Source organism: Hyperoodon ampullatus (assembly GCF_949752795.1).
Source record: "Hyperoodon ampullatus genome assembly, chromosome: 1".
NCBI classification, from domain to species: Eukaryota; Metazoa; Chordata; class Mammalia; order Artiodactyla; family Ziphiidae; genus Hyperoodon; species Hyperoodon ampullatus.
This window is the reverse complement of record NC_136914.1, coordinates 85309581-85337388: the sequence shown is the minus strand read 5'-3', so window position 1 is coordinate 85337388 and position 27808 is coordinate 85309581. Positions and strand designations below refer to the sequence as shown.

General features: G+C 44.1%; 1 protein-coding gene across 1 annotated transcript; it reads left to right on the top strand.

Annotated features, from left to right (window-relative positions):
- BEND4 (BEN domain containing 4) lies at positions 1 to 27808 on the top strand (the record flags this gene model as incomplete). The annotated part of the gene is made up of 5 exons (XM_079713566.1): positions 1 to 484; positions 7900 to 8466; positions 18705 to 18796; positions 23740 to 23980; positions 27591 to 27808. The coding sequence occupies 5 exons, from the start codon at positions 1 to 3 to the stop codon at positions 27806 to 27808; spliced, it is 1602 nt and encodes a 533-aa protein (XP_079569692.1).

Here is a 27808-nt window from a genome sequence, read left to right as displayed (position 1 = left end):
ATGGAGGAGGAGATGCAGCCGGCGGAAGAGGGGCCCAGCGTCCCCAAAATCTACAAGCAGCGCGGCCCCTACAGCGTCCTCAAGACATTCCCCAGCAAGAGACCGGCGCTGGCCAAGCGCTACGAGCGACCCACCCTGGTGGAGCTGCCGCACGTGCGGCCGCCCCCGCCGGCCTTCGCGCCGCAAGCCGCGGTCTCCATCAGCAGCAGCGAGCCGCCGCCGCCACCGCAGCAGTTCCAGGCGCAGAGCTCTTACCCACCCGGGCCCGGCCGGGCCGCCGCCGCCGCCTCGTCGTCGTCTCCGTCCTGCACTCCCGCCGCGTCCCAGGGCCACCTGAGGACCCCAGCGCCGCCGCCCGCGGCCCCCGCCGCGTCGTCGTCCTCATCTTTCGCCGCCGTCGTCAGGTACGGCTCGGGCCCGGCGGCAGCCGCCGCGGGCAGCAGCAGCGCGGGCGGCAACGGCGCCAGCCTGGAGCTCAGCGCAGGTACCAACTCTCGGGAGCAACTTTCCGTCCCGCCACGGGTTGGGGGAGGGGTGGGACCCGGGAAGGAGAAACCGGGGAACGAGGAGAGCCTCCCGCGCGCCGAGCCCAGCGGGGGGGGTGGGGGTGGGAGGGGAGAGCGGGAGGCGCCCAGAGCCGGCTGAGGGAGCATCGGGACGTCCGAGCGCACCCCCGAGGCCTCTACGCGCCGGCAGCAACTTCTGGAGGGAGGTTCACCGCAGCGGCCGCGGCCGGGGCCGGGGCTTCCGATGGAGCGCGCGCCTCTTAACAGGTGGCTCCGCCGCTCGCGTCCCGCTCGGCGCCTGGGGAGCGCGGCAGGGGCGATCGGCGGGGCGGGGGCGGCGCGCGGGCGGGGAGTGGGGGCGGGACACCGTGGGGTGACAGCGGCGGTGGCGCGGGAGAAGCGGGCGCTACTCTGGCGGTTCTCGGGGACGCCCTCCCTTTCCCCTCCGCTGCTTCACTTTCTCCTTCTGCTTCTTCCCTTTATCTGCCTCTCTCCTCCGTTTGTTCTTCCTTCCCTTCTCATTTGCCCTTTGGTCCTCTTCTTCTCGCTCACTCTGTCGCGGTCACGCGGCTGGCCCTAGGGCTGCTTTCCTGCTTTTTTCCGGGCGAGCGCGCGCTGTCTCTGCCTCTCCCTGCCCCCCTTCCCCCGGCCACCCCAGAGTCCCCGCCGGTGTGTGCAGGACGCGGGGCTCCTCTGCAGCAGCCACGCGGGTGGAACTGGCGCTCGCCCCGGCGGCCGCGACTTCAGGGACGGAGACCTCCCGCCCCTCCCCCCAGCCCCGAGAACCCCGGGCGCTCTGGGCCCCGCCGGGTGGGCGCTGCTGCACCGCGGGGTCCCGGGCCCCGCAGAAATGACTGCCTTTCGGGGAGCACCCACCCCAAGGTACGCGACTGCTGAGGAAAGCCGGCTCTCCAGCCCGGCGGCGGGGAGGGCGACGGGCTGGTGGAGAGGTCACAGCCTGGGGCCTGCGCCCAAGTGTGCTCTCTGCTACCCAAGGACGCGCAGCCCCGTGTATCCCGCCGCTCAGAACGAAAAGTTCCTGCTCAGGCCTTTTACGGCACTTTGGAGCCCCCCAAATCCTGCATATCAGTGAATCCACGGCTTCCTTTTTTCCTAATGAAAATAGGAGCATTGTCTTGAAATGCGTTATAGATGCCTAAGCTCATGTTCTGTTGTTTGTCAATATTTTGACACAAGAAGGATTGGTTTTGAGAAAGAAAATCTAATTACAGGTTATAGTGAAGACTTGCTCTGTCACATCCCTCACTGGCTGGGAGATGTTGGCGAGGTTTTTATGTGGATATCCTTATTGTTTGTGAGGTGTGGTTTATTTCCTGTATTTTAATTCCACTGTGCTTTATGTTCATTGTGAGGCTAGCCTAGTTTCACTTTCCTCATTTTTCTTCTGTTTTCCCCCCTTCTTAGTGAGGTTTGTGTGCTTTCTGGGCTTGGGGTCTGGTTTTCTTATATACTACTTGTTGTTCACTCCTTGTTTATTTCCCGGCTCTGCTTTATCTTCCTTTATCTTTACATCGTTCAGAAGTTTGGGTCCTTTTTCCACATTCTATATTTTGCTTACTCCTTTGCACAGCCTCAGTGCCACCATGTTCACTGGGGTTTTCCCCCTCTTTATCTGCCCAGTTCAGTCTTTAATCTCATCCTGCTTTCTCCTTTCAGTCTTTGCTGACTGTCTTTCTTTCTGTCTTTTACTTTGATTAATACAGTATAAATCTGCCCCTTCTCATTTCCATTTTCATCAATAGTTTTAACCTTGCTTTTTCCCTACTATTTTTCCTGTATTTCTTTTTTCTGCACCAGTCACTTGCTATCCTTTCCATGGTGCCTTCTACTCTGGCAGTTTCCCCACTCTTTTATCAATAGGAGTTTTTGTTGTTGTTTCCTTCTTACCTTGTTCTGACTGTCCTCTTTCAGTGTTTATTCTAACATCCTGTTTAGTTTGTCTCTGTCCCCTGGTGGAAATCATATCACTGAATCTAAAGGAGTGGAAAGGGACTTTTTGATGTCCCTCCAACTCCCTATGTTTCTTATTTCCTTTTATTTTCAGTGCTGCTGCTGTTCTGTTTTGTTTTGTTTTTTTTTTTAAGAGAGGTCATAGAGGGGTAGGCTAGATAGCCCCAAGAACAGGATGCCATGTGCTTGTTGGAAAGATGGGAATTGAATGGTAGGTTTCTGCCATCCAGTGAGGAAAATGGTCAGGGGCAAAAAAAAAGACCATAGTACTAGACATCATGAATTGTGGTCATACTATTAATCATTGGGGGACAAAGCCATCTCTTAACAGGCACAGTGATGTGAGTGGCCATCAGAGGGACAGTCACCTGAAGAGCTGATTGGCTCTTTGAGGAACTAGTGGTTCCACTTTGAACCAATAAGCATGTGTGTACAGACAGTCATCCTAGCACACTGGGTGGGGTAGGGGTAGGGGTGGATTTGCTTGTTGCACCCTCACAACAGTGGTACTGCAGGGTCTCAGGCTACCTCATAAACTGAAAATAGTCAAAATGTCGATGAGATGAAATGAGTCAAGGATGGAAGAGAGATAACTGAGTGTCCAGAGAAAATGCAGTGAAAAGATGAAAGGGTTGAAGTGAACCTTATTTGCCATTAAGGACCATAAACCATTGAGAGGAGAAATACATGATTAAAATAGATTTTTCAACATTCTTATAAAATCTCCTGAAGAGTATGATTTTCCTTAAAAGCGGTAATATGCCATGGTTCTAAAAGCATATTTTTCCTCTGTGGGAGGCTTAGAGTTAAAACCCACGTAGATCTTGATATGCAGCCTAAATTTGGCATCAGGAAATGGGAAATTGCATCTTTAAGCAGAGTACAATCAAAAATGAATTACAATAAATCCTATATAATTGCATAGGTCATTCTCTTTAATGAGATTTTATTAACCTGACTGTCAAGCTTTTGAGTCAGGCAGATATTTTATCTTCTTCAACTGATAAAAGTGTCAGCTATAAACCACCATATAAATATTCATAAATCTACACATCTGTGGCAGCCTATCAGCATCATTCTTTTGGACATTAAAAGCATTCTAATTACTTTCTGTCTAGCAGAGCTGAAATGCTGCCTGTTATAGTATGTGCTTGGCAGGCATGATTGCTTTTGTTTGCCATCACAAATAGCAGCATCCTATTTTATATACCGATGGTCCAGAAAATATTCAGGGATTGACTGAGCAGGATGAATATTAGGAAGCACCATCTGGTTTTGATAGCACTGAGTATATTAACTCATCTGTTAATTTTTGACACATCATTGATTTATTTATTTAGAAAAATTGCATCCTGTTTTGCTGTGTTGATATTTGCCATTAGGAAAAAAAATTGGATGGCATTTTTTTGAAAGACATACAGTAGTTCATTGATTTAAGACAGGGGTGATGCTTCCAAAGCTGCTTTCATTTTCTAACTTCTATTTTCTATGCCACGAAGTCCTCTCATAAAAAGAAGTTATATTAATGTTTTAAGGAAATTATCTATTTTGAACTAGTTGCAAATCCTTTGATAGATGTAATATATGGATACATGGCAGTATAGGTCACAAAAAATTTTTTTCTGCTTCTGCATTTTTAATATTAATATATTTCACCCTTTGTGGGCTAAACTCAAAAGATTACCACTAATCTTGACTACTGTGATCTCCTTCATAGAAACAGAATACTCTTGGGGATCTGCTGTGATGGGCAAATTCCATTCAAAGCTTTACTTACAAAGAAGGATGTTAAAGTAGGGAGCCTGTGTTTCATTGCTGAGTTCCCATCCCTCTTCTTCACTTATCAGATTTAGGATGGATTAAACCACTTAAAATCTGAAGAAATTCTAGAAATGAATTTCTTAATTACAAAAATAACATGGGTTCGGATTCTGGAATCAGACTAGGCACAATTTGCAACATGATATTAGATCCCAACAGATTGCACAATAAAGCAAAATAAATTAGAGAGATGTGGTCATTTTAGAGTGCTTTGTGATTGTGATTTATTAACATTTTACAGTGTTTAATTTTAAAGAAGTTAGGAATAAACTAGGTTGTTTTAAAGCCTCTCTAATAAACTGTTGACTTTGTACTTCCTTGCCATCACTTGACTGGAACATTCTGTGCCTAGCGGGGGAAGAGTTTAAAAATTTCAAAATACATGTTCACACTTTGCTCAGTTAAGAATCGTGGATCATTGGCCATTCAATCGTTTTCATATGAAAACAGAACTTTTCTCCATTTCTTAGCAATAATGGACATCACACAGTACTTGTGTTCTAATTATATTTTGTATGGAAAGCTGAAGCATTGCTGGCTGCAATATGTGTTAAGTGTAAAGATTTGCCATTTCCCACCAAGTATAATAGTAATATTTTTCATCATACTCTTCAGTGTATTGACATAAAATACTATTCAAATATAAGGTAGTGAAAAGAAGAGAATTCAGCTTTAGGGCTACAGTTGGCATTTTTACATATATCAGTTCTGAGAACAAATTCAGAATGAAGCATTTGAAAAAACTGCAGGCAAGAACAGTTTTATGATTGTAACTATTCTCTGATATTCTAAGTGCACTTTAATACATTATCTTCATAATGTAGTATATTACATAATGATTTTTTTCTCAGCATGTTACGAGTTTATCCTTCAGTTAAGAAAACAAATCATGCTTGTCTCTACATCAGATTTTTTTTTTCCCTTAAAATCTATACCCTAACGTGATTTATCAATATGATTAAAACAACTGAGCTCCTTAGGACATTGGACAAATATATTCGAGCAGTTCTTTCTAGGCAATTCTGTTTTAGCCTTTCCTTTCATATTTTGTTCCTTTCATCAAGGTTATGTTATAGGTGTATAGGCTGTAAATCAATTGGGACTATTCTGATTAAAATGCAAACAGTAAATACAACTTTAGATCTAGAATAGGATTATAGGATTAAATGAATGAAAACTGCTAGTGTGCTAGAATTGAGAATCCCCAATCAATATCATCCTTTGATTTTACTAATAAAAGAACAAAAAGCCAGGAGTAAAGAAATGAGAATGCAGCATCTTAAACCTCCCCACTTGTATGGTTCAACTGTTTACTTTCTTGTTTATTCGGTTTTGGTCATTGTAAGATATAATACCCAATTATTTGAAGTCTTTCTCCATTAAGTTTTGATTCAAATCATGAGCTCAATTATTCCTTTCCACCTGGCTGGGGGCAGAGTCATCATCACTTCCAGTGTTCGGTGTGCGAAATATCCTTCCCATATCCACATCCCTTTTTCTCCAAGGCAGCAAGCCGACTTTATCTTGGCTGCTACTTCAGCCAAGTTTCCAGCCCATCAATCAGCTCTAGCCTAAAACTGTACCTGGCATCTTGTTCTTTCTTTAGTACTCAAAATAATCGTGTAAAAAATAGGCCTGTGCCTAATACTTGTGGGATTCAGGGTAAGGGTACAAATGCTGTAAACTAAGATACTCTATTTATTTATAAGAGTCCCCACATGTATTCAGTAAATATTTCTTGAGATTCTGTGCTGGCCCTCAAACCCCTGTCCACTCATGGAATATACAGTCTATAGATCTCTCCTGAACTGAAAAGAACTGGCCTCTGTGTTCTGACTTGTCATTTTTCCTGAGAGATTTAGGAATGGGAGCATTTTATAGATTTGGGAGATATGAGAGGTGCTTCCTATATGCTCTGGGCTTTATGTATATTCTTTTTTTTTTTTTGCGGTATGTGGGCCTGTCACTGTTGTGGCCTCTCCCATTGCGGAGCACAGGCTCCGGACGCGCAGGCTCAGCGGCCATGGCTCACGGGCCCAGCCGCTCCACGGTATGTGGGATCTTCCCGGGCCAGGGCACGAACCAGTGTCCCCTGCATTGGCAGGCGAACTCTCAACCACTGCGCCACCAGGGAAGCCCTATGTATATTCTTATTAAATAAGTGAAATAGGAGACTTGTACCCCCTTCCCCTGATATCTTAGTTACTTCAGGAAGAATAGTAAGAAAAAACAAAGTAGAGGATGAAGTACCACCTGGAGGTTTCTGAAGGTTGGTTTCACTGGTCATCATCCTGGGTTTTCTAGAGAAATCAATTTCTTAATCACAGCTATTTAGTTTGTTGTCCCCATAGAAGCCCTCAAGCATCTCACCACTTTTCACTTTTCAAGGTTTTTTTTTTCTCTCAGAAAAAAATACAGCTAGTCAACATTTCCAGAGACAGCAAGTGACTAGCTACATTTCTATCATAAACAACGGATATCGGCATCTAGAATCTACAATATTTTGTTTGTTTCCATTACTCCGCATAGGGTGGGAGAGGAAATGAGAGGTACCCTGATAGCTCTATATAAGCCCTAAAAAAGTTATCTCTCTCTCTGTGGGTATTTATTGATATAAATAGCGCATTCTGGGTGGTGGTCCAGAAAGAAGACAATATTCTTGTGACGTTTACATTTCGGGTGAATTTTCAAGCCCCTTAAGACTGACAACATTAAATCACATTTTCACGACATTGGGTTTTTTCTTTCTTTCTTTTTGAAGTGAACTGATTGTTTTCTGTTTGCTTTTTGCTTTCCACTGATTGACAGTTAATGTGCTTTAGAATACATTTGTGGAAACTAACTGGCACTCTCGGCACATACCATTTAAAAGATTTGGTGGGAGAAGCCCTGAGAAGAGGCACTATTGCTTTTCAGATGCTGCTGCTATAGATCAAGCTAAACACTGGCCTTGACAAGAAATCTAAGTTAGCAGATAAAGTAAAAGAATGGTGAACACAGATGTTGGATGACACAGTCTTGCTTCGGGGCTCCTCATCATTTGCCTTGTAGGCCCACTCTTTATTTTACCATAGACGTTTAGTGAGCTCTTCAAAAAGACTTATCGTTCTTCTCCATTTTGCATCTGGGAGCAACGTACTCTCAGCAGGGATTGTATCAGCTGATTAATAGCAAGGGCATGAGGGCACTCCAGAAATAGACATAATGATTGCTGTAAGCCCTCCTGTCAATGAGGAGTTGAGTCTGCAGGGCTGGCTCGATTCATTAGAGTGAGGATATTAATGAAGCCAAAGGTGTTAGTTCAGACCTGTGCAGGCCGGTTAATGCCACGGAGAGGGAGTCTCCATCCGGTGCCCCAGTCTCGCAGTCCATTCATTTCCCAGAGTCAAGTTAGGGGTAGCTCATCAGGCACCCCACCAGTCACAGAGCAGCCGGAAGCTATGCATCCTATTAGAAGTGGATTCACCATGTCACCTGTGTGTGTAGCAAAGAGTAGAAGTCCATGTTTTTGATATTTTTTAATGTTAAACTCTAGATCGATGACCTTACTTGTCCCTTGTCTTGGCTGTCAGTCTCTGATGTGTCTTCTCTTGTATTTCAGAGAGTCGTATGATCTTGGACGCCTTTGCTCAACAGTGCAGCCGAGTCCTTAGCCTCTTAAATTGTGGAGGAAAGCTTCTGGACTCCAGCCATTCTCAGTCCATGATTTCTTGCGTAAAGCAGGAAGGCTCAAGTTACACTGAAAGACAGGAGCAGTGCCCTGTTGGCAAAGGGGTCCACAGTCAGACCTCAGACAATGTAGACATAGAGATGCAATATATGCAAAGGAAACAACAGACTTCTGCCTTCTTGAGGGTTTTCACTGACTCCCTACAAAATTACCTGCTCTCCGGGAGCTTTCCGACTGCAAACACCTCCTCGGTCAGTGAGTATGGCCACCTGGCGGATGTGGATCCTCTAGCAACGTCCCCCGTGCACACACTAGGTGGCTGGACCTCCCCGGCGACATCCGAATCGCACGGTCACCCATCCTCTTCTACGCTGCCTGAGGAAGAAGAAGAGGAGGAAGAGGAGGGCTACTGTCCTCGATGCCAAGAGCTGGAGCAGGAGGTGGTTTCACTGCAACAAGAAAATGAAGAGCTCAGAAGAAAGTTAGAGAGCATCCCAGGTACCCTGCCCTGTTACTTGCAAGCCACCTGTAACTCATTCCTTTCCAGTGTCCCATCTGCATGTATGTATGCATGCGTGCATGTATGTGTGGCTTTTTGTTGTTGTTTGGGCCGGCTATGTAGAAAAGTTAGAAAAACGGGCATGCACAGTTTTAGCCTACCAGTGCCAAACAGAAATTTCAAGATGAGCCACTAGCCTTGTCCTGTGTTTAAGCCACAGTCTTCTGGGGTGTAGGCCTGAAAACTATGGTCCAATTAAAAGATGTCTCCACGGATACCAAAGTGATTCCTAGATGTAGTGCCATGAGATTGAAATAGGCCAGATGCTGTGAGCTTGAATTTTCTTCAAAAAGTGACCCTGGTCCTTTAAAATGGCTTTTGTATTTTTAAAGACTTTGATATATGTGTTTTATTAGTCCATGATAGAAATTAAAATGAAATGATATCTACAGAGGCAGGGCTCAGAGAACAAATGGTCTCTTCTATTCCACTAATTTCTCCCCTGTCTTGTTAAGTTTCAACAGGCATGGTCTCTTTTTAGCATGCAAACTCCCCCTTAAAGTTAATATGCAACTGTAAACTAAAAGGAATAGCTCAAAAACAGACCAGTTATTAAGCTTGTCACAAACTAGTTGTGCTCCTGGCTAAACACGAGGCATTTTACCGCCTCGCAGAGACACTAGATCTGCAGAGTAGTAAAGTCATCTTTATGGCAAGATCTTCTCTGGGTTGCAAAGCCATTTTTTTCCCTATTTGGAAAGCTCCTGATTTTGCCTATATCTTTGAGGTCATTCCTGCATGTCTGTGGCTTATAAAAGACATTAAGACCTTTATAATCATGCAGCCCCTTGATAAAAATTTTTGAGCGTGTATCTACCAATGTACACATTCATTGGTTATTTACATACATATACTTACATACTAATATGTTCAAAATAAAGCATACATAACATATTTAAAAATTTTAAGGCTGATCCATAAATAGAAATAGAAATTATGTTCTTTTCCTAACTCAGTGTCTTTGTACCACCCAATTTGGCAGCTGATGTAAAAAGAAGGAAGTGTTGAAGAAAGTTACCCATTTGCTTATTAGAATTGCCAAATCAGAAATTTATTTTCCTTCTGTCCTTTTATTTAAGAGAATTGCCCAAATAGAGCTGAGGTTTGGCTCAGAATGTTTTGGAATTAGATTGAGTGCAGTTGTGGGAGAGAAGCAAGAGGTGAAGTAAATCCATTCTCTGTTGTTACATTTGAGCCCTGGGGTTAGATGCAGAGTCTTGGCGTTTTCCCTGCCAGGCAGGATCTGACTGCAGCAGAGAGACTGGCAGGACCCAGAAGAATGCAGTGGAACCAGAGCGCTACTGGTTTCTCCAAGTCAAAGAGATATGGGTGCAGCTAACACACTGGGATTTTACAACTTTCACAGTTTCATAAATCATGTTAACTATTCGTTTTACCCCCAAAAGGGTATTTTGCATCTTACTCCCCACTCCTCCTCTTTCATTAGGGGAGAACATAGTGTCCTGGAGATCAGCCAACTGCAGATCCTTACATCAGCCATTCAGAACTGTGGGGAAGAGTTTCAGAGTGCAAGGACAGGTGACACAAATGTCCAGAGTATTATTGCCTAATTCCTAACCGTAAATATTTGGTGAGCCGTCTGTCCTTGGTAAACTTAGCAAGCAAATTTGGGGTTCACTCCACCTCTTGTTTCCTAAATCTGTACAGATGAAATGTCTGTGTCAGGGATAACTCATTGCTGGCCTGCCACTAATCATTGTCCTTCTCTGCTTCCCAGAAAGACGAAAATGCTGCAATTTCTTGAGTCCTCTTGATGGTCAGACATTGAATGACAGTTGTTGAAATTAGGCTAATGATCACCACTGTTACTGTAAACATTCCACCACTGTTACTGTAAAGAGCCCCCTCCATGAACTTGAACCAATTCTACGTGGAGAGCCATGATTGCTTTAAATAATCCATACTGAAATTCAACTATATAGAGGAAAATCAGTTTGTCAGTTATGAATAGAAAAAAAATAGTGTGAAATGCAGGAAAGATTAGCTATTTGTGATTACTTAACTCATGGATTCATTACTTAGGGATACCTTAGTATTGGGTGTCAGGTTGAAAGTGCCCCTCGAGATGAAAGACTTGAATCAAAGAGAGACATAACTGCCCTCTTGCCCTCCTCACCTCCCAACCTCCATCTTTGGCTAAACAACAAACCAGACTGTGGGTGATCACCCAAGAATCCACTTTGGCATTCTACGAGCTATGCCTTTGATGTGGGCAGGGCCAGGGGGAATCTGTTACTTTTATCCATATGAAGAAAAGTACAGCAATAATACTCTGGTTTTGCACATAATATTTTGCAAGCAGTAACTTTCCTGTGAGATTTGGGATCGATTTTCCCTAAGCAGTATCCGTGCTTCCCAATGATCCCAGTAGGCCTCTGTTATCCTAGAGGCCGTACATTTCCATAGAAGGACCTGGGGCTTTCTTCCTGTAGAATCTGCCCGTATGTTGTATGATCACTCTTCTTACAGCCAAGCAGGATGGATGAGTACAAAGGGGGGGAGAGGAGCGTGCAGCAGTTAGCAGAGGAAATAAGGTGAACAAGATGATGGGGGCACCTGCAGTGGGTCAGTTCAGGGGCAGTGTTCCTCAGGCACTTTCCTCTCTCTCCAGAGTCAGGCTGTTGAGCAACTCTGAGATTACAGTTTCTTTCTTTTTTTTTTTTTTTCCCCTGAAATAAAGCATTTATATCTGGGAGCAGTTCTTGAACTGAGAGTTCAAAAGAAATGAGCCTATTATATTAGTCTATAGGAAAAAATGCTTTCACTTGGGCAGCTGTAAAAGGGGGAAAAGAAAGTGACAACCCTCACCGAAAGGAGAGACTGGGGAGGGGTATTCTTTCTGGCACCACCCGAGAGGGCCTTTGTTTATTGTATTATTTGTGAAACATTCAACAAAGTCTTATTGATTATCAACTACATGCAAACAAGGGGCTTCTAGAAAGTGCTGTCTAACTTACTTTCCAGAGTTACCTGCAGATATAGGCAATTAAATATTTTATCCCAGGAAATAGCATTAGCACATTTTCTTTTGCATTAGATTATCACACTAGAAAATAAAAAGTCTGTTTAAAAGTTTAAATTTTTTAAAAGAAAGTGAAAATAGATTAAAAGAAAAGAAAGTCACAAAAGGAAGACATTTGGATCAGGAATACAAAGAACTGAGGTTATTAAAAGAAGAATGGTGGGGCTTCCCTGGTGGCGCAGTGGTTGAGAGTCCGCCTCCCGATGCAGGTGACACGGGTTCGTGCCCCGGTCCGGGAAGATCCCACATGCCGCGGAGCGGCTGGGCCTGTGAGCCATGGCCGCTGAGCCTGCGCGTCCAGAGCCTGTGCTCCGCAATGGGAGAGGCCACAACGGTGAGAGGCCCGCGTACCGAAAAAAAAAAAAGAAAAAGAATGGTGATGGGCAAACTTCTCTATGGAGAAGATGTCAGGTTAGAGTAGTCACATTTATTCAGAAAGCTTACAGTCAGCACTGGGTGAAGAGTACTCATAAGGGAGGGTGGATATAAAATACCATATTTCATCTAATTTAAGCCCCCATTGAATGTAAGATACACCAATACTTGATATTCCACTAAGGAAGAAGAAAAAACACTGCAAATCGTAATTGCACATTATAATTATTCTTTGAACACCAAGTTCAGAGATTTAAAAATATGATAAAATATGGATGTTAGGAATATAAAATACTGTATGGTAATTTAAAAAATCACTTCCACACTACTATATATAAAATAGATAATCAGCGAGGACCTACTGTGTAGCACAGGGAACTGTACTCAATATTTTGTAATAAGCTATAAGGGAAAAGAATCTGAAAAAAAATATATATATAAACTGAATCACTGTGCGTACACCTGAAACTAAGACAACATTGTAAATCAACTATACTTCAATAAAATTTTAAAAATAATAACTTCCAAAGTAAAATAATTATGACACATTAAAAATACCTTGAAGTTTTCTAAGTGCCAAATACAGAGAAGATATACTTATTGTTGATATTAGTAAAGAACTTTCTAAAAAGTACATTTATGGTCATCTCAATTTATCTTCATAACTCCAAACAAAAATTAATATTCCCATTTTACAGACAAAGAGGTTGCAACCTGGACAGGTAAAGTCTGTGGCAGACCTCAGATTAGAATCGAAGCCTCTTGACCCCAGAGCTAGTTTATTACCCTCTTCCACCCACAAAATGTAGTCGATTCTCGTTATTCGCAGTCGTTCTATTCTGTAAAGTCACTGTGAGCACTGAATCAGCAAGGCATTACTCTGAGGGGAAATACAGCCCTCGGTTCCCGAGAGCCTCTGGTCGCAACATTTTCATCAGCCAATCATAAAACCTCATTTTAAGTACGTTTTTGTTTAACGAGCCCTTATTTAATATATAGTATTAGTTGGTTAACATTGAATTCACAGCCAGCAACACTGTGACTCAAGCCTGAACAAAGCTTATCTAACACTCATTTTCCCCTTGAAGCACATCACAGCCTTACGCTCAGGAACACTTAGACACCACTTCAACTCTCCGTTTGGGGCTCCATTTTTTTTTTTTTTTTTTTTTTTTTTTTTGTGGTACGCGGGCCTCTCACTGTTGTGGCCTCTCCCGTTGCGGCGCACAGGCTCTGGACGCGCAGGCCCAGCGGCCATGGCTCACGGGCCCAGCTGCTCCACGGCATGTGGGATCTTCCCGGACCGGGGCACGAACCCGTGTCCCCTGCATCGGCAGGTGGACTCTCAACCACTGCAGCACCAGGGAAGCCCTGGGGCTCCTTTTAAACAGCGAAATCACCAGCAGAAAAAGCACAAAAATGCAAAAACCATGGCACTAAACAGGACATGAAAAGAATCCTTGTTATCGTATGAGGGCTGAAATGAGCAGGCCACGTGTTACCTTGTTCAACCTCAGCCGGGGGTGTGTGATTCCAGAAATTCAGATTTCTCAGTGACTAGCCAAAGTCCGCAGTGACCACGAGAGCACCCCAAATACAGATTTGACCATTACAAATACATTTTAGCCAGTAGACAAATTTGCAGATCCAGAACCTGCAAGTAATGAGGATCAACTGTACTAACTCAGGAGGCGACAAACTAGAGAATTAACCTTAGATTACGTACGAAGTGCTGATCCTAAGTAAGGATATTTTACGTAAGAAGATTTTAAAAAGATAAATCAGTGTCCGTTTTTGGATAACTAGTTTTGTAAGAACAAAAAGCCCTTGGAGTAAGTGCAGTGTCACAGTGCTAGTGCTCACCTGTGCTTGTGCCACGCTCCAGCCCACGTGCCCAGAAATGCCTGTGGGAGAAGGCTCAGGTCGACTTCTGGTCCCAAGAAACACATTGATCATACTTAATGTGCGCGTTCTAAGGAGGATGAATGTTCTGAGTAAAAAACTAGAGCAAGTGATAGGAACAGAGAGCAATAAAGGATTGAGTTCTTTTACTCAGAAGTTGGTAAAAGTCAGCACAACTGCTGGCGGTAGCTGCGAGACTTGAGGGACACAAAACAGCGCAGGCTGAAGAAAATGGCCCTGGAGTCAAAGCTGGGTTTGGATTTCTGCTCCTACCACTTGCTATCTGTGGTTTTAGGCAACTTACTTAACCATTCTGAGCCTCAGTTTCCCCTTTCTGTAAGGTGAGGTTAATAATACTGGAATGCTGGAAGTGTTAAGTTCGTTAAGTAGCCACCGAGTGCCTGCTGAGTGTTCCAGGAAGCACTCAACAAAGAGCAACCTTCAGAACCAGAGAGGGACATGGTCCTGTGCCTGATCATACAGAAGTCTTAAGTGGTTTTCTCAGATTGTTGATGGTAGTCTTACCTTGTAAAGAGGTCAGCATTCAGTTAGTTACCCAGGTTGGGAGCCGCAGTTCCATCCGTAACCACCTGTCTCCCTCCTTGATGTCAGCCTCCTCTACTCTGGATTCCACCTCGTACATACGCACCGGTGTGGGGTCCTCCCCCCTCTCCCCACTGCTTTCATCCAGGCCTGTCTCACCACATGGACTCTTGGAATAGCCACTCAACTCCCCCAGACGCCAGGCTCTGCCAACTGAAGAGGCCCACATCACCCACTGCTGAAAAGCCTCTATTGGCCCATGGAGTAAATTCCATCCCCCTCAGTGTGGCATGTGACATCCTTCACTGCCTGAGTCTTCCTGTTCATTTCTGGAGACTCGCCCCTCAGTTCCCACCATACACCGAGTGTTCCAACCCCTCTGGACAATTTTTGATTCCTGAGCTGCCGTGCACTTGCTTCTGGTCTTCCCTTAACTCCTGCTGTCCTTCCAACATACCCTCCTTTTCCCCACTCGAGAAACTCCTACTCAGCCATCAGTACCCAGGTCAGGTGACACCCCTCCATAACAAACCCCTCCCCCAGTTCCCAGGCAGAATTAACCACTTGCTGTAGTACATCATGCTTGCTTCTGTTGAAGTCTGTATCAGGGCCAGTTTTTACTCTCTGTGTGTCTGTCTCTCCTGGGGTCTTGATACGAGGAGAGGCAGGCTGTGTAAGGTCTTTGAGGATAGAGACTAAGTCACAGTCATCCTCATAACCCCGATTCCCAGCCCAGTGTCAGGCACATTCTGTTGTAGCAGCTACACATGTCAATTAAATTAAACAGAGACAGGACATTGTGATAATCAAGAGAATTGCCATGCATCTGTAGGCTGAGTAACACTTAAAGCTCATTGTTTATTTCTAGACATTTACAATTGAGGAACTTATACTTTACGGAGATGATATGAATAGGACACTTGAAATAAGCACACAGATGGCATGGTTGTCAGAGGACAGTAAACAATTTCAATCTCCCTATAAAATTGTATGTGGTATACTTTGAGGTAAATGTTTTGAGTCTTTAAAAAACAATTATAGGGCTTCCCTGGTGGCGCAGTGGTTGAGAATCTGCCTGCTAATGCAGGGGACACGGGTTCGAGCCCTGGTCTGGGAGGATCCCACATGCTGCGGAGCAACTAGGCCCGTGAGCCACAACTACTGAGCCTGCGTGTCTGGAGCCTGTGCCCCGCAACAAGAGAGGCCGCGATAGTGAGAGGCCCGCGCACCGCGATGAAGAATGGACCCCACTTGCCACAACTAGAGAAAGCCCTCGCACAGAAACGAAAACCCAACAGAGCCAAAAATAAATTAATTAATTAATAAACTCCTACCCCCAACATCTTCTTTTAAAAAAAAAAAGCAATTATATAGCAAAGTAGATTAAATAATGCTTGAGGAACAAGAAGAGAAACTGATCAAGATGTTAATGCAATGATCTGCCAGGAAAATTAGGTACTCAAGACCCAAGCACCCTTAATATGGGCAAAAACAGAATCAGAGCACTTCTCCTTGGAAGGCCCTTACTTAAGTGTCTCTCAGACAGTACAGCTGCCAACTGTGCAGAGTCAATTCAGTAGCTAAATGTGAGCCTTGTCTTCGGTCTTCCTGGCCTTCAGCCTTGTGCCCAGATACCACCCACAAGACCCACTTGCCTTCAGGAGAGCCTTACAGCCAGTAAAGTCACATGAAATTCCAATGTCTTCCAGCGCATGTGCAACAGCCGGCATCGCTCAGGGCTTAGCACTGCTGCCTAAATACTGGGGGTGTAGAGATGGGAGAGTCGTCCTCCAAACCCTTCCAGGGCTATACAGGCAACACTGAAGGTCATATATAGCAAAGGAAGGGGAGATAACAGTCATGTAGACATTCTTCAAACAACGTCTAAGTAGTTATAATCCATACCCACTGTAGAAATTTTTTTAAACTGGTTTTTACAAGGATGATAAAGGATAAAGGTAATAATAACTGCCCTAATTCTGTTACCAAAATATAATCATTTTTAATTATTAACACTTTGGTTTATTTCTTTCCAATCTCTTCTCTGTGCACATAATTACTTTTATCATGGTTGAGGTCACACTGAATATTCAGTTTTGTAAGCGTTTTTGTGCTTCACTTAAACACTTTTTCCCTAAACATATGTAAAGTATGGATAAAGTATCAGAAGAAGTTTCATTCAAATCTTAGTCAGTGAGTATTTACAAGTTTTACTAAAACTTCCAAACTAAATTCAGAGTAATACCTCTCACATGTCACTTGGAAAAGCAGTGACATATACACAGTTGCATTGCTGCTACCGAGATCCTTCTTTTCAGCAATGTGTAGGAGGGACTCACACACAGAAGTTAAATGGAGTCCCAGAGGCCACACAGTTAATGAAAGGCCAGAACTCAACAGCAAACTTGTTTCCTGTCTCCGTTAGCTTCTCAAGTCTTCTGCTTTTTTCCTGTAATCAGTGCCCATTGCCAGAAGATTCATTCTCACTCACTGTGGCATCAGCAAAGTGGGTTAGACTGTTTGTTTGTGGAACTCTAGTAATGTGGGAAATTATTGTTTGTCACTCAGTTAACTTGCTCAAACTTTTTGGTGAACACTGCAAACCTTTGCAGAAATGGTGTGGTTTAGAAAGTGGATTTTGTAGCTCTCAGTGACTTAAAGTCTCTGCTCAGCCATACCCAGGGTGAAAGTGTCTGTCGGAACATAGAACTGTTGGCCAGTAAGTGCGCCCCTTAAAAGGAACTTGGGCAAGGTCTGGCAGAATTATAAATAAAACACAGGGTTTAGTTACATCAGGGTGGGCTCTAAAGTGGGTTAGTCTTTTAATAGGATGATGAAATTAGAGGTACTTGACAGGTTTTATTAAACTTTGGTTTAATAAAAGTCCTACTTCAAACTGACATGTGCCTTCTTTTTGTTGAGGGCACAGTCTTGTGGTTGTCCCGAAAATGCTTCTTTAATTTGAAGAATATATTCAAATGGGGCTTTCCTGGTGGCGCAGTGGTTGAGAGTCCACCTGCCGATGCAGGGGACACGGGTTCGTGCCCCGGTCCGGGAAGATCCCACATGCCATGGAGCGGCTGGGCCTGTGAGCCATGGCCGCTGAGCCAGCGCATCCAGAGCCTGTGCTCCACAACGGGAGAGGCCACAACAGTGAGAGGCCCGCGTACTGCAAAAAAAAAAAAAAAATATATATATATATATATATATATATATATATATATATATACACACACACATATATATATATATATTCAAGTGACTATACAAGAGTGACCTATGACACAGGTCTGTAAGACACAAATCTATAAGGATGTTATTTAAGAAAATATTTTTTGGCAAGAAGAAAAATTTCCTAACCTACTTCTACTTCTTATCATTCAAATTCTTCAAAAGGATGTTGATGTAGTTTTTGATTTATGTTGCAATGTGATGTCACCTGAAAAACCCAGAGCTATTAGCAGGGGATAAAGATAATGTCAGTTTGCTCTCTTAAAAAAAAAGTGCTGAGAAAAACGAAGTGAAGAAAGCTCAGTGGTGATACTTTAAAATTAGGGTTTAGGTTAAATATTTATTAATTTCTTCAATGTGACAAAAACATCTTAAGAACACACACAGCCAAGACAGATGTCAGACTCTATGTTGAGTTAACATCTGTTCAGTTTTATTGTGATTATTCAGAGATTCTGTAAGACTGTGCCTCACAAAATATAGTGCAACAGTTAATGAAATACATAATAACCGAATCTGAATTGGACCAGATCAGGTGAGTTTCTGGAGAGAGGAGAAGTGAGACACTTACCGGAAAAACTACGTGGTCAGGTGTGTCTGTGTCAAGAAGCAGGTCTAAAGTGCATGGCTTACTACTTTGCTGAAGGACTAGGAATGAATGGCACTACAAATGAGCATTATATCATTGATCCAAAACCAGTGAAACATTAGTTTTCAGTACTTTAATTTTAAAAAGTACCATCAGGTGCTAATGTTACAACTTGAGTCAAAGAAGACATGTCTCTTCTGTGAGTTGTTCAGTGTGATATCATTATTAACCCAAATTCATCTTAGAGTAGGTTTGGCTTAAAAGTTTTCAGTGAGCTGTGCTGAGCCTAAAAATTCTCCCCGAACCGTAGCATCTGTTCTATATTTACAAACTGAAATAACTACAGATGTCAAATGAGAGAAGATTCTATTTCCTTTAGAAAATGAGTCTTTTTTTTTAGAAGTTTGCATCAAAAATCTTTTTAAACCTTAAAGCTTTTTATTTTCCCGGCACAAAATAGCTGATGTGCAATTGTTGCAATTTCTTCTACCCAGTGCCCTGCCAGACGGTTTTAGACTACCTGAAGACGGTGCTTCAGCACTACAACCAGCTTGTGATCCCACAGCCAGCCGACCAGCCGGCCGAGGTAGGTCTCATTCCATTTGGAATTTCCTTAAGATGAAGCATCTTGGTAGTTTACCCATGTATATATATACCAAAACAGATTGGCTAGCAAAATACATGTTTGACTCTGAGGTTTATGGGTGAGTATATATCCTATGGAGAAAGATCATGCATCATGAAGATTCAACTCTGTACTCTGAGGGCGAGAAAAAGAAATAGTTTAAATCCTGTGGGCAGTCTCCCCCCATTCTTTTGGCACAGAGAACCCACCTGTCGTTCCCTCAGGCAGAGCCAGTGTTTGTTCCAAGTCTTCCCACCCTGAAAATCAGCCCTCCTTCGATTCTCCCTCCGTCCCTCAATGATTATCTTTTCTTTCTCCTTCCATCACCCGAAGCATCCTATCGGCAACTTCATCCTACACCACGACACATCCCGCTCCTTGAAGGTTGGGCCCAGGTCTCGTCCCCATTCGCATCCCCAGTGCGTGTCATCAAAGGCATTTGCTGAATGGGGACCTCATTCTTCTCCGTGATTAAACACTTGAAAGACTGGTGTATATTCATTGCTCCACTCGCAGTTCTCCTTTGCCCTCCCCTGCCTCCGTAAGCCGGCTCCACCTCCATGACGCAGCGAATGGTCTGCAAGAGCCCCCCAGCCTGCTACTCTCCCAGTTGTCCAGTCCAGGGGCCCATTTTCCAGCCCCCATCATCCGCAGGGCCTCACCCCTCCTCCAGCTGCTCCCTTTCTCTGGGCCTTTGTGTCAGGACTCTCTTGTGGTTCCCTGTCCCTTTCTTATTAAGCTTTAAGGAGTTTTCCAATCACCGTTCTCTGGACTTTGATCTTTCATCTCTCCACTGCCTTCCTCTGCTCAGTTACACTCTCTGAACATCAACCATGTGTGGGTTAACGAGTCCCAAACCTAGATCTAGACCCCAGTCCCCAGGACTCGACTCCAGACCATTGTGTCCTACTGCCTGACCAGTGGAACTCACGATGCCTCCTCTGAATACCCATCGTTACTCCTGTGTCCTCTTCAATAAAAGCAGCACCAGCCCTGGGCAGAAACTTTCAAGGCATCACAGACTCTTCCTCTTCCTCATTCCTCACAGTCACGTTGAACAGTCTCTTTTCTCTAGTTCATTCTCAGTCACATGTCACCTGGGCTGTTGCAGTAGATGCTTTCTTCTCTGTGCCCCACACTGGAAAGTTGTTTTTCTAAAATACAGATCCAAGGGCTTCCCTGGTGGCTCAGTGGTTGAGAGTCCGCCTGCCGATGCAGGGGACACGGGTTCGTGCCCCAGTCCGGGAAGATCCGACATGCCGTGGAGCGGCTGGGCCCGTGAGCAATGGCCGCTGAGCCTGCGCATCTGGAGCCTGTGCTCCACAACGGGAGAGGCCACGGCAGTGAGAGGCCCGCGTACCGCAGAAAGAAAGAAAGGGAGGGAGGGAGGGAGGAAGGAAGGAAAAGAAAGAAAGAAAAATACAGATCCAAAATAAATGTCACATGCTTAAAATCCTTTGTTCCCTAAAATAGGGTCCACATTTTTATTTATTTATTTTTTTAACCAACCCCTCTTTTAAACCCAAAGTCTTTCCAATCAGTTTCTTTTCTTTTTTTAAATTTATTTATTTTATTTGGTTGCGCCAGGTCTTAGCTGCGGCAGGTAGGCTCCTTAGTTGTAGTTTGTGGGCTCCTTAGTTGCAGCATGCATGTGGGATCTAGTTCCCTGACCAGGGATCGAACCTAGGCCCCCTGCATTGGGAGCTTGGAGTCCTACCCACTGCGCCACCAGGGAAGTCCCGGGTCCACATTTTTTAACTTGACATTTCTATTATACAAAAAGCACATCTGAAAAGCCCACTTCTTCCAGAAGCTCTTCCTGATTGCCACACCCCTCTGTGCTCAGAGAGCACATTGTTCATGAGACTAAATCAGAACTTACTTAAAAGTTAATATACACCTCCGTCTTCCATCTGGATATGACTCTATGAAGACATTAAATAAGTGCTGTTCAAATTGGTTTGTTCAAAGTGACTTGACAATAGGTCAGAGTTGGTATAGGTCACTAATACCCTTTTGGTGGCTAATATGAAGAGAATTCTATAAAAATATAAAAATAAGGGAAAAATCTACATTTCCTCCAGATAGGACTATTTAAACCTTTATTACCCATCATCATCGTTATTACTATATTATTTTTATTGTCATTTCAGGCAAATGAGCATCTTCTCAGTAGCATTATTTAATCACATTTGATTTCTGTTAACTGTGCTGAAACAGCATGGGTAACCTCATCCACAACACAGAGCAGTCTGAGTTGTTTGGGGCTATAAATGACTTTCTTACTCCTTCCTTCCCTCCTCCCTCCCTCCCTCCCTTCCCTCCTTCCTTCCTTCCTTCCTTCCTCTCTCCCTCCTTCCCTTTCTTTCTTTCTTTCTTGAAAATGACCTCCAAATGGTATTTCTACATTTTGGAAGAGCTGTTGAGCTCTTCTGTCGGAGTGGATGCTTTCAAGCTTGCAGAGGGCACCTTCCCTGGATTACCAGCTCTCTCATCTCAAGTACCTCCCATCTTGAAATAGCCTCAGCTCTTGCTTTAGGGGCAACTCTGAATTTGGGGACAGGGTTCCCAGCTGTGCCTTCTGACTTGTGAGACTTTGGGAGAGGATTTAACCTTCTTGGCCAAACAGCCACGGGCATCCTGGCTTGCTAGATGAGCTCACACACCCGAGGGAAAGCTGTTTTTAAAACATACAGCGTTAGGTAAATAAAGGGTTTGAAAACTAGCTGCACAGTCTCCTTTTGTAAGGCTGACAAGCGTACTTACAGAGACAATGACCAAGAGGATGATTTCAAATTAAGGATGGTGGAAGGCCTCTGTCCTCAGTAGCTCTTTTTAATGGCCTCTTGTCTTCGGTGCTCTCCTTAAAGTTCTTTAACTTTGCCAATTTATACACAGTAGAAGCTCTTCAATGTCCCAGTACCACAGAAGTTTAAAGAAAAGTAAGAGGGCTTCCCTGGTGGCGCAGTGGTAGAGAGTCCGCCTGCCGATGCAGGGGACGCGGGTTCGTGCCCCGGTCTGGGAAGATCCCACATGCCGCAGAGCAGCTGGGCCCGTGAGCCATGGCCGCTGGGCTTGCGCATCCGGAGCTGTGCTCCGCAATGGGAGAGGCCACAACAGTGAGAGGCCCGCGTACCGCAAAAAAAAAAAAAGAAAAGTAAACTCTTCATTGTAGCCACCGGTATTGAGTGTCTGCTCCGTGCCAGCCGCGGTAGTATTTACTGCATCAGTCACCCACCCGATGGATGTTCATTGCACCTAGTATATGTCAGGCACTGTTCTTCCTTGCTATCTGCCTCCTCCTCCCCCCAGCCATAACCTTCTGTTCCTTATCTTTGTGGAGGACACCCCCGTTGCACCTGGGAATCACCTTCACTCCTCAGTCCCCCGTACCCTGGCTCAGTGGATTGGTTGCCTGACCACCTTGGGTTTACATCTCTCATCCTCACTTCTCCATCGGCACTGCCCGTCACTCCAGTTGTCCCTCCTGCCGTGAAACAGCAGCCTGGGCTGAAGGACCCTTCGGAACCTCTGGGCTCCCGCCCATCTTTTGATCATACATAGTACACAGAGCCAAGGGTCGGTTTATGCTCCCGAGTACTCGTATTTTAAACCCATGATAATTTAGTTCTCCCCATGTTATAGATGGGGAAACTTTGGTCCAACAAGTTAAAGTAATTTGCTCAAGAAACAACAAATAAAACCCAGAACGAAGATTTAGTTCAAACCCAGGCTGACTCTAAATTCAAACCACAGACCACCTCCCTCAGCTGCTTCCCTTAAAAAGGACACAGAGTCACACTCAAGCTATTTCAAGGGAGTATGAATGCTGCAGTGATGAGTTTCCATGGGTATAATTCAGCCACAGTTTCATAGCCATACCTGCTGCCTCTTTCTTTCCTGTTGGCTCCTATACCATTTGCCCTTTTCAGAGCTTAACTGAACAGAGCGCTTTTTTAAATTAAAACCTATCAGTTCCAAATAGTGCCAAATTTATAACCTGTAGTAAATTTGCAGAGTTGTAAAACTGAGTTTCCCTTTTTTATTTTGTACACCTTAATTACTGGGGAAGAAGTACATTAAAACTGAGATCATGGGTTAATTAATTTGTTCTGGACTGTAGAATTTTATGGACAACCAGAACTAAAATAATGGTTGTGTAGGTGCAATTGACTAAACATGGCTTATAAATGTTACAGAAATTCCTGTAATTAGTCCCACTGCAACTATTTAGCCTGGGAATTTTATAGCAGACATAAATTATGAAGGTGAAAAGTAAGGAAAATCTTGAGTTGACATAGTGGCATTTGCAGAAGCTATAATTTGAGGAAACTTGTTTTGCATTATTATTAGTGATTATTTTTTTCTGTTTCCACAATTCCCCCTCTTTAAAATTCACTTTTTAATGTTTCCACTGAAATACAATGGCTATCAGATATTAGGTGCATGAAACACAAAAAAATACCTTATGGAAGTAGCCCACCAGCATCATTTCTTAACCGCCAACCAAAGGATGAAGAGACCTGTTTGATCACACTCTTCAAAGTCATTTTTTGCATATTTTAATAGACTGAAAAAGAAAGTTACAGGTTATATTTAAATAGTGTTCCCTGTCATTGGATCTTGACACATTTTAACCTACCTGTTAAAATGCAAGTTATAAATAGCTCCTCTTTCAAAGGTGTTCATTATACCTCATTGGCTCTTGTTATAGAAAATGCAAATGTAATTTGAAAAGTGCCCCGTTCTGAGTGTGAGCAATTACTTGTGCTCTTCAGTACCTGGTTCATTGTCAGTATAGCCACTTGGTTAAAAAGCATGTTTGCCTTTGAAATGGAGATCGCCTGTGCTGCTGGCTGGCTCGCCAGCTAAGTAGGTAATGAGAAAATATTTCGCTTTTCCAGGGAAGCAAGCAGCTGTTGAACAACTATCCTGTCTACATAACGAGCAAACAGTGGGACGAGGCTGTAAATTCTTCAAAGAAAGACGGGAGGCGGCTCCTTCGATACCTCATCAGATTTGTTTTCACAACCGATGAGCTTAAGTACTCATGCGGCCTTGGGAAAAGGAAAAGGTCAGTGCAGTCAGGAGAGACAGGTCCTGAAAGACGCCCTCTGGATCCAGTTAAAGTAACATGCCTCCGAGGTACTGCATCCTTCCACTCAGTGTCCATCTGTGATCTCATTTCACCGCATTGGCTGTGGCTCCCCCGTGCAAGTGTTCAGCCTTTACTGTATTTTGGTTTTTTTCCGCTGAGATGTTATAGGCTTCATGTGGCCCATCTCCTTGGTATCAAGAAGTTCTTTAAAAATTCTTCGTTTGCTTCAGCACTTAATGGCACATAAGCACTGCATAGCACCTCATGTTTCACGCTTTAAGTTCAGATTTTCTTTGCTGCCCGGGAAGGCAACCTCCAGCAAAACTGGAGCACTGGGGAAAGCACAGAGGAAAAGAAGCCGAGGAACCTCAAAAATTATCCCAATTTCATTTGCAGCCTATGACGCCCTCCCCCAATCTAGCTACCTTCTCAAGAATACTTGCCCCAACTCCTTAAATTTATTTAGAATTAATTTTCCTTAGGCCTAAAGTATTTCTCGCCCACTCAGATTTTATTCTGTTCAATTTTTTTAAAGCTTCTGTATTAAAAAATACTACTCAGATAATACCATTTCTGCAGCATTAACAGCTGATTACTTTGTAGCTGATCCACACTATGGATAGGCCAGGCAGTGGGTGAGGAGGTGTATACGGTTGATTCAGTGGGTGCAAATAAATAAACACAGACAAGTGGAAACATTATAGTGCCAACAAAAGCGCATTCACACCTGAAAAATCCATATCAAATAGCTCAAATATTAACCTATACAGTTCAAGAGTGATTTTATTGGTTGGAAAGACAATGATTTACTCTGGACAGGGATCGGAATATTTCCTGGTGAAGAAATCACAGTGAAAAACCTTATCACTGATAAGGCCTTAGTCATCAGAAGGGACACTCACTCCTACACCCCTCTGGGCCTGCCCACAGTGACTGTCAGCATGCCTAAGGTGCCTGTGTAGTATTTGTTAGTAGTGGAGATACCCAGACCCACCCTGAACTTCTGATTCGGGGGTCTGGCGTGAAGACAGAGGAGGCACACATTACTGCACCTCACGACCACCCCAGGTGATTGATGCTGGTGGCCTAGAATTGAGAAAACCACCTAGAATGAAAACACCAGCATTAACTCAGCACAGGTGTGCTGGAGCACCCCCTGTTGGCCAGTCTGAAAATTCTACTTACTCAGAGTGACTGGGTGATGGAAATTTCCAGGGGCTGTCTTAGCAAACTAGCCATAGTTTCCTTTATTCCCCAGCATCATCAGAGCAGACGGAGGCAGCAGAGGCAGTGGTGAGCTTGGGTGTCCTGAGAGCCTGCTCCACGAGTACTCTGGAAGTTGCCCTGAGGCTTACAAGGGAATCAGGATAAGGGGCCCCACTAAGGTATCCCTTTCCAGAAATCCTTGTTAAACAATTTATATTTTAACAAGCAAGTCAGTGAAATTGAGGGATTAATATACGTCTCAAAGCACTAGTGTCAGTGCTGCGGGACCCACTGTGACACTGATGCAGCCCAGGCTGCCTGACCAGAATGTGCACTCTCCAGCAGGGAGAGCTGGGCAGGACCCACAGGCTTCCACCCACCCATGGGTGGAGAATGCATAGGCAAGAACTGCTGATTGTGTCAGGGGCAGCTGGTTAGAGCACTTATGTCTGTCCCAAAGGCTGAAATCCTGGGGCCTTCCTGTGACCTAAATGGGATTCCCTTCCTGCAGGTTTATGCTTGCTGACTCCCAGGGTGGACATCCTTGTGGTCAGCAAGATTAGAATGGCCAAGGAAGCCTCAGACAGCTGGACACTTGAGGGATGGAAAGCAGGGTGCTTTGGGGAATGAAATCAAATTCTAGGCTGGCCTGTCCCCAGGGTGGTTTGACCCCAGAAGGAAGGGGGGGTCAATGATGTGAGGATGCTTCCTATCCGTGTAACGGAATGAGCTCTACTTCTAGCCTGTAGTAGTTTGGCACAACGTTAGGGGAAGTCCTGTTGCAGCAGCGGGCGCTGAGGAGGGGGAGGAGGTGGGAGGTGTCACAGAGCAGCACGTTCTTAGAGGGGCAGGGCTGCAGCAGCATCAGCAGTTAGCCTTGACTTCCTCTCCTGCATACTTGGAGTCTTTCATTTCTTTGTGTTCATATGAGAGTGGGGAATCTGGATAGAGATAAACTACTTAAACAGTCATTGAATACTTACTGAACACATGAGGTAGGGAACTTGAGGAAGACAGAGAGGAATAGAAAACAATGCCTGAATTCTGGAGTTGATAGCTTGGCTGGAGATGATTTGAGGACATAATGAATAGATGTGAATGCAAGGAAAGTAATAGGGAGAGGACTAGATATTTGAGCACTAGTGGTCCCAGAATACCTGCTTTCTCTCTGCTCAGCATTATAATGACCATGACCTAGGTTTGAAAAGCATCCTTCTGTGTTTCCTAGACCTGTACCCCAGCATAAGCCATCTGGTTCCTGACAGTTTTCCAGGGCGAGGAGCTGAATAAACACAGTTGTGTCCCCAAGGAGGGCCACTAGGGCTGGGACTTAGGCGGGGTGAATGAGTCTCTCACCTCAGGCATGGAGTTGAAGGGGGTGCTCCTGCGTCTCTGCTAAGATGGGCACAGTTCAGTTCATGGGATTTTTCTGGTCCAGGTACTTAAAAGCATCAGCTTCCATGGGCAAATAGGGTCAGGATTTCACAAATAAATTTCAGACAAATCCAGTCCTACAACCAGAACCACTGTCTTGTAGAGGGAGCAGTGCTGACGAAGAAATGGTGTGTAAATGGCAGTCACCTTGAACTTTCAGTCAGCTGTGAAAAAAAACACAGTTTGACTTAGAACTTTTTCCAGAATGCTCATTTCAGTAGAACTTTTTCCAGAATGCTCATTTCAGTTTACAGATGTCCATATTAAAATAGCTGTGTAGGAACTATACATGTCCCCTGACTCCCTGAGAAAATAGAGGAAGGGTTAATATGAGCTCAACCCAAGGGAGTTTGTTTCATTGGAGTCTGAGCTACTTGTTGTATATTCTTTCTTCCAGGCACGCTAATTGCTTTCTGGTGATATTAAATATTTAGAGGAAAAGTCATCTAAAAAATATTTGTCAGTACACTTATAGATATCACAATTAGAGAAATAAAGTATAGCCTATAGTAACATTTTAAGAATGTGAAAACCTCTTCTGAACCAAAACTTAGGCAGTTTCTTACTCATTAAGATTTTATTTTTTTGCACTTAATCTACAAATCAGTAGCTGGTTAAAGAATACCATCTAATGATATTTGCTATGCTTCTGGAGATAGTTAACACTCTAAAAGTGTGAGCATGTTAACAACAGGGTTTTGAAATGTACTCTTAACTTTTTTTTACCAAGCATGGTGCATACCACGCCTCGCAAATCAAATTTACCTTTCATAGCAATCGTGCCTTAGAGGGATCACTCTCACTTATGTAATTTTTACTTTTGCACCTGAGTAGAAAATGTGTATGGCGTAAGTTGGGTCTAATAAGTGACATCATCATGGCATTACATTGGATGTCCCATAAAGCCTTCCTTATAGAGCTTTTGTTAAAGTTTAATCAGCCTTCCTATCATTCGCTGCAAAAACCAGCTGTTTTTCTCTCTCTTTTTTTTTTTTACTGTTGTGTGTATTCCCACAGAATTCATTAGGATGCACTGTACCTCCAACCCCGACTGGTGGATGCCCTCGGAGGAGCAGATAAACAAAGTGTTCAGTGACGCTGTGGGTCACGCTCGGCAGGGGCGGGCGGTGGGGACTTTCCTGCACAACGGAGGCTCATTTTATGAAGGGATCGATCACCAGGCTTCCCAGGATGAAGTCTTCAGTAAAAATTCCCAGGATGGGTCTGGTGATTAG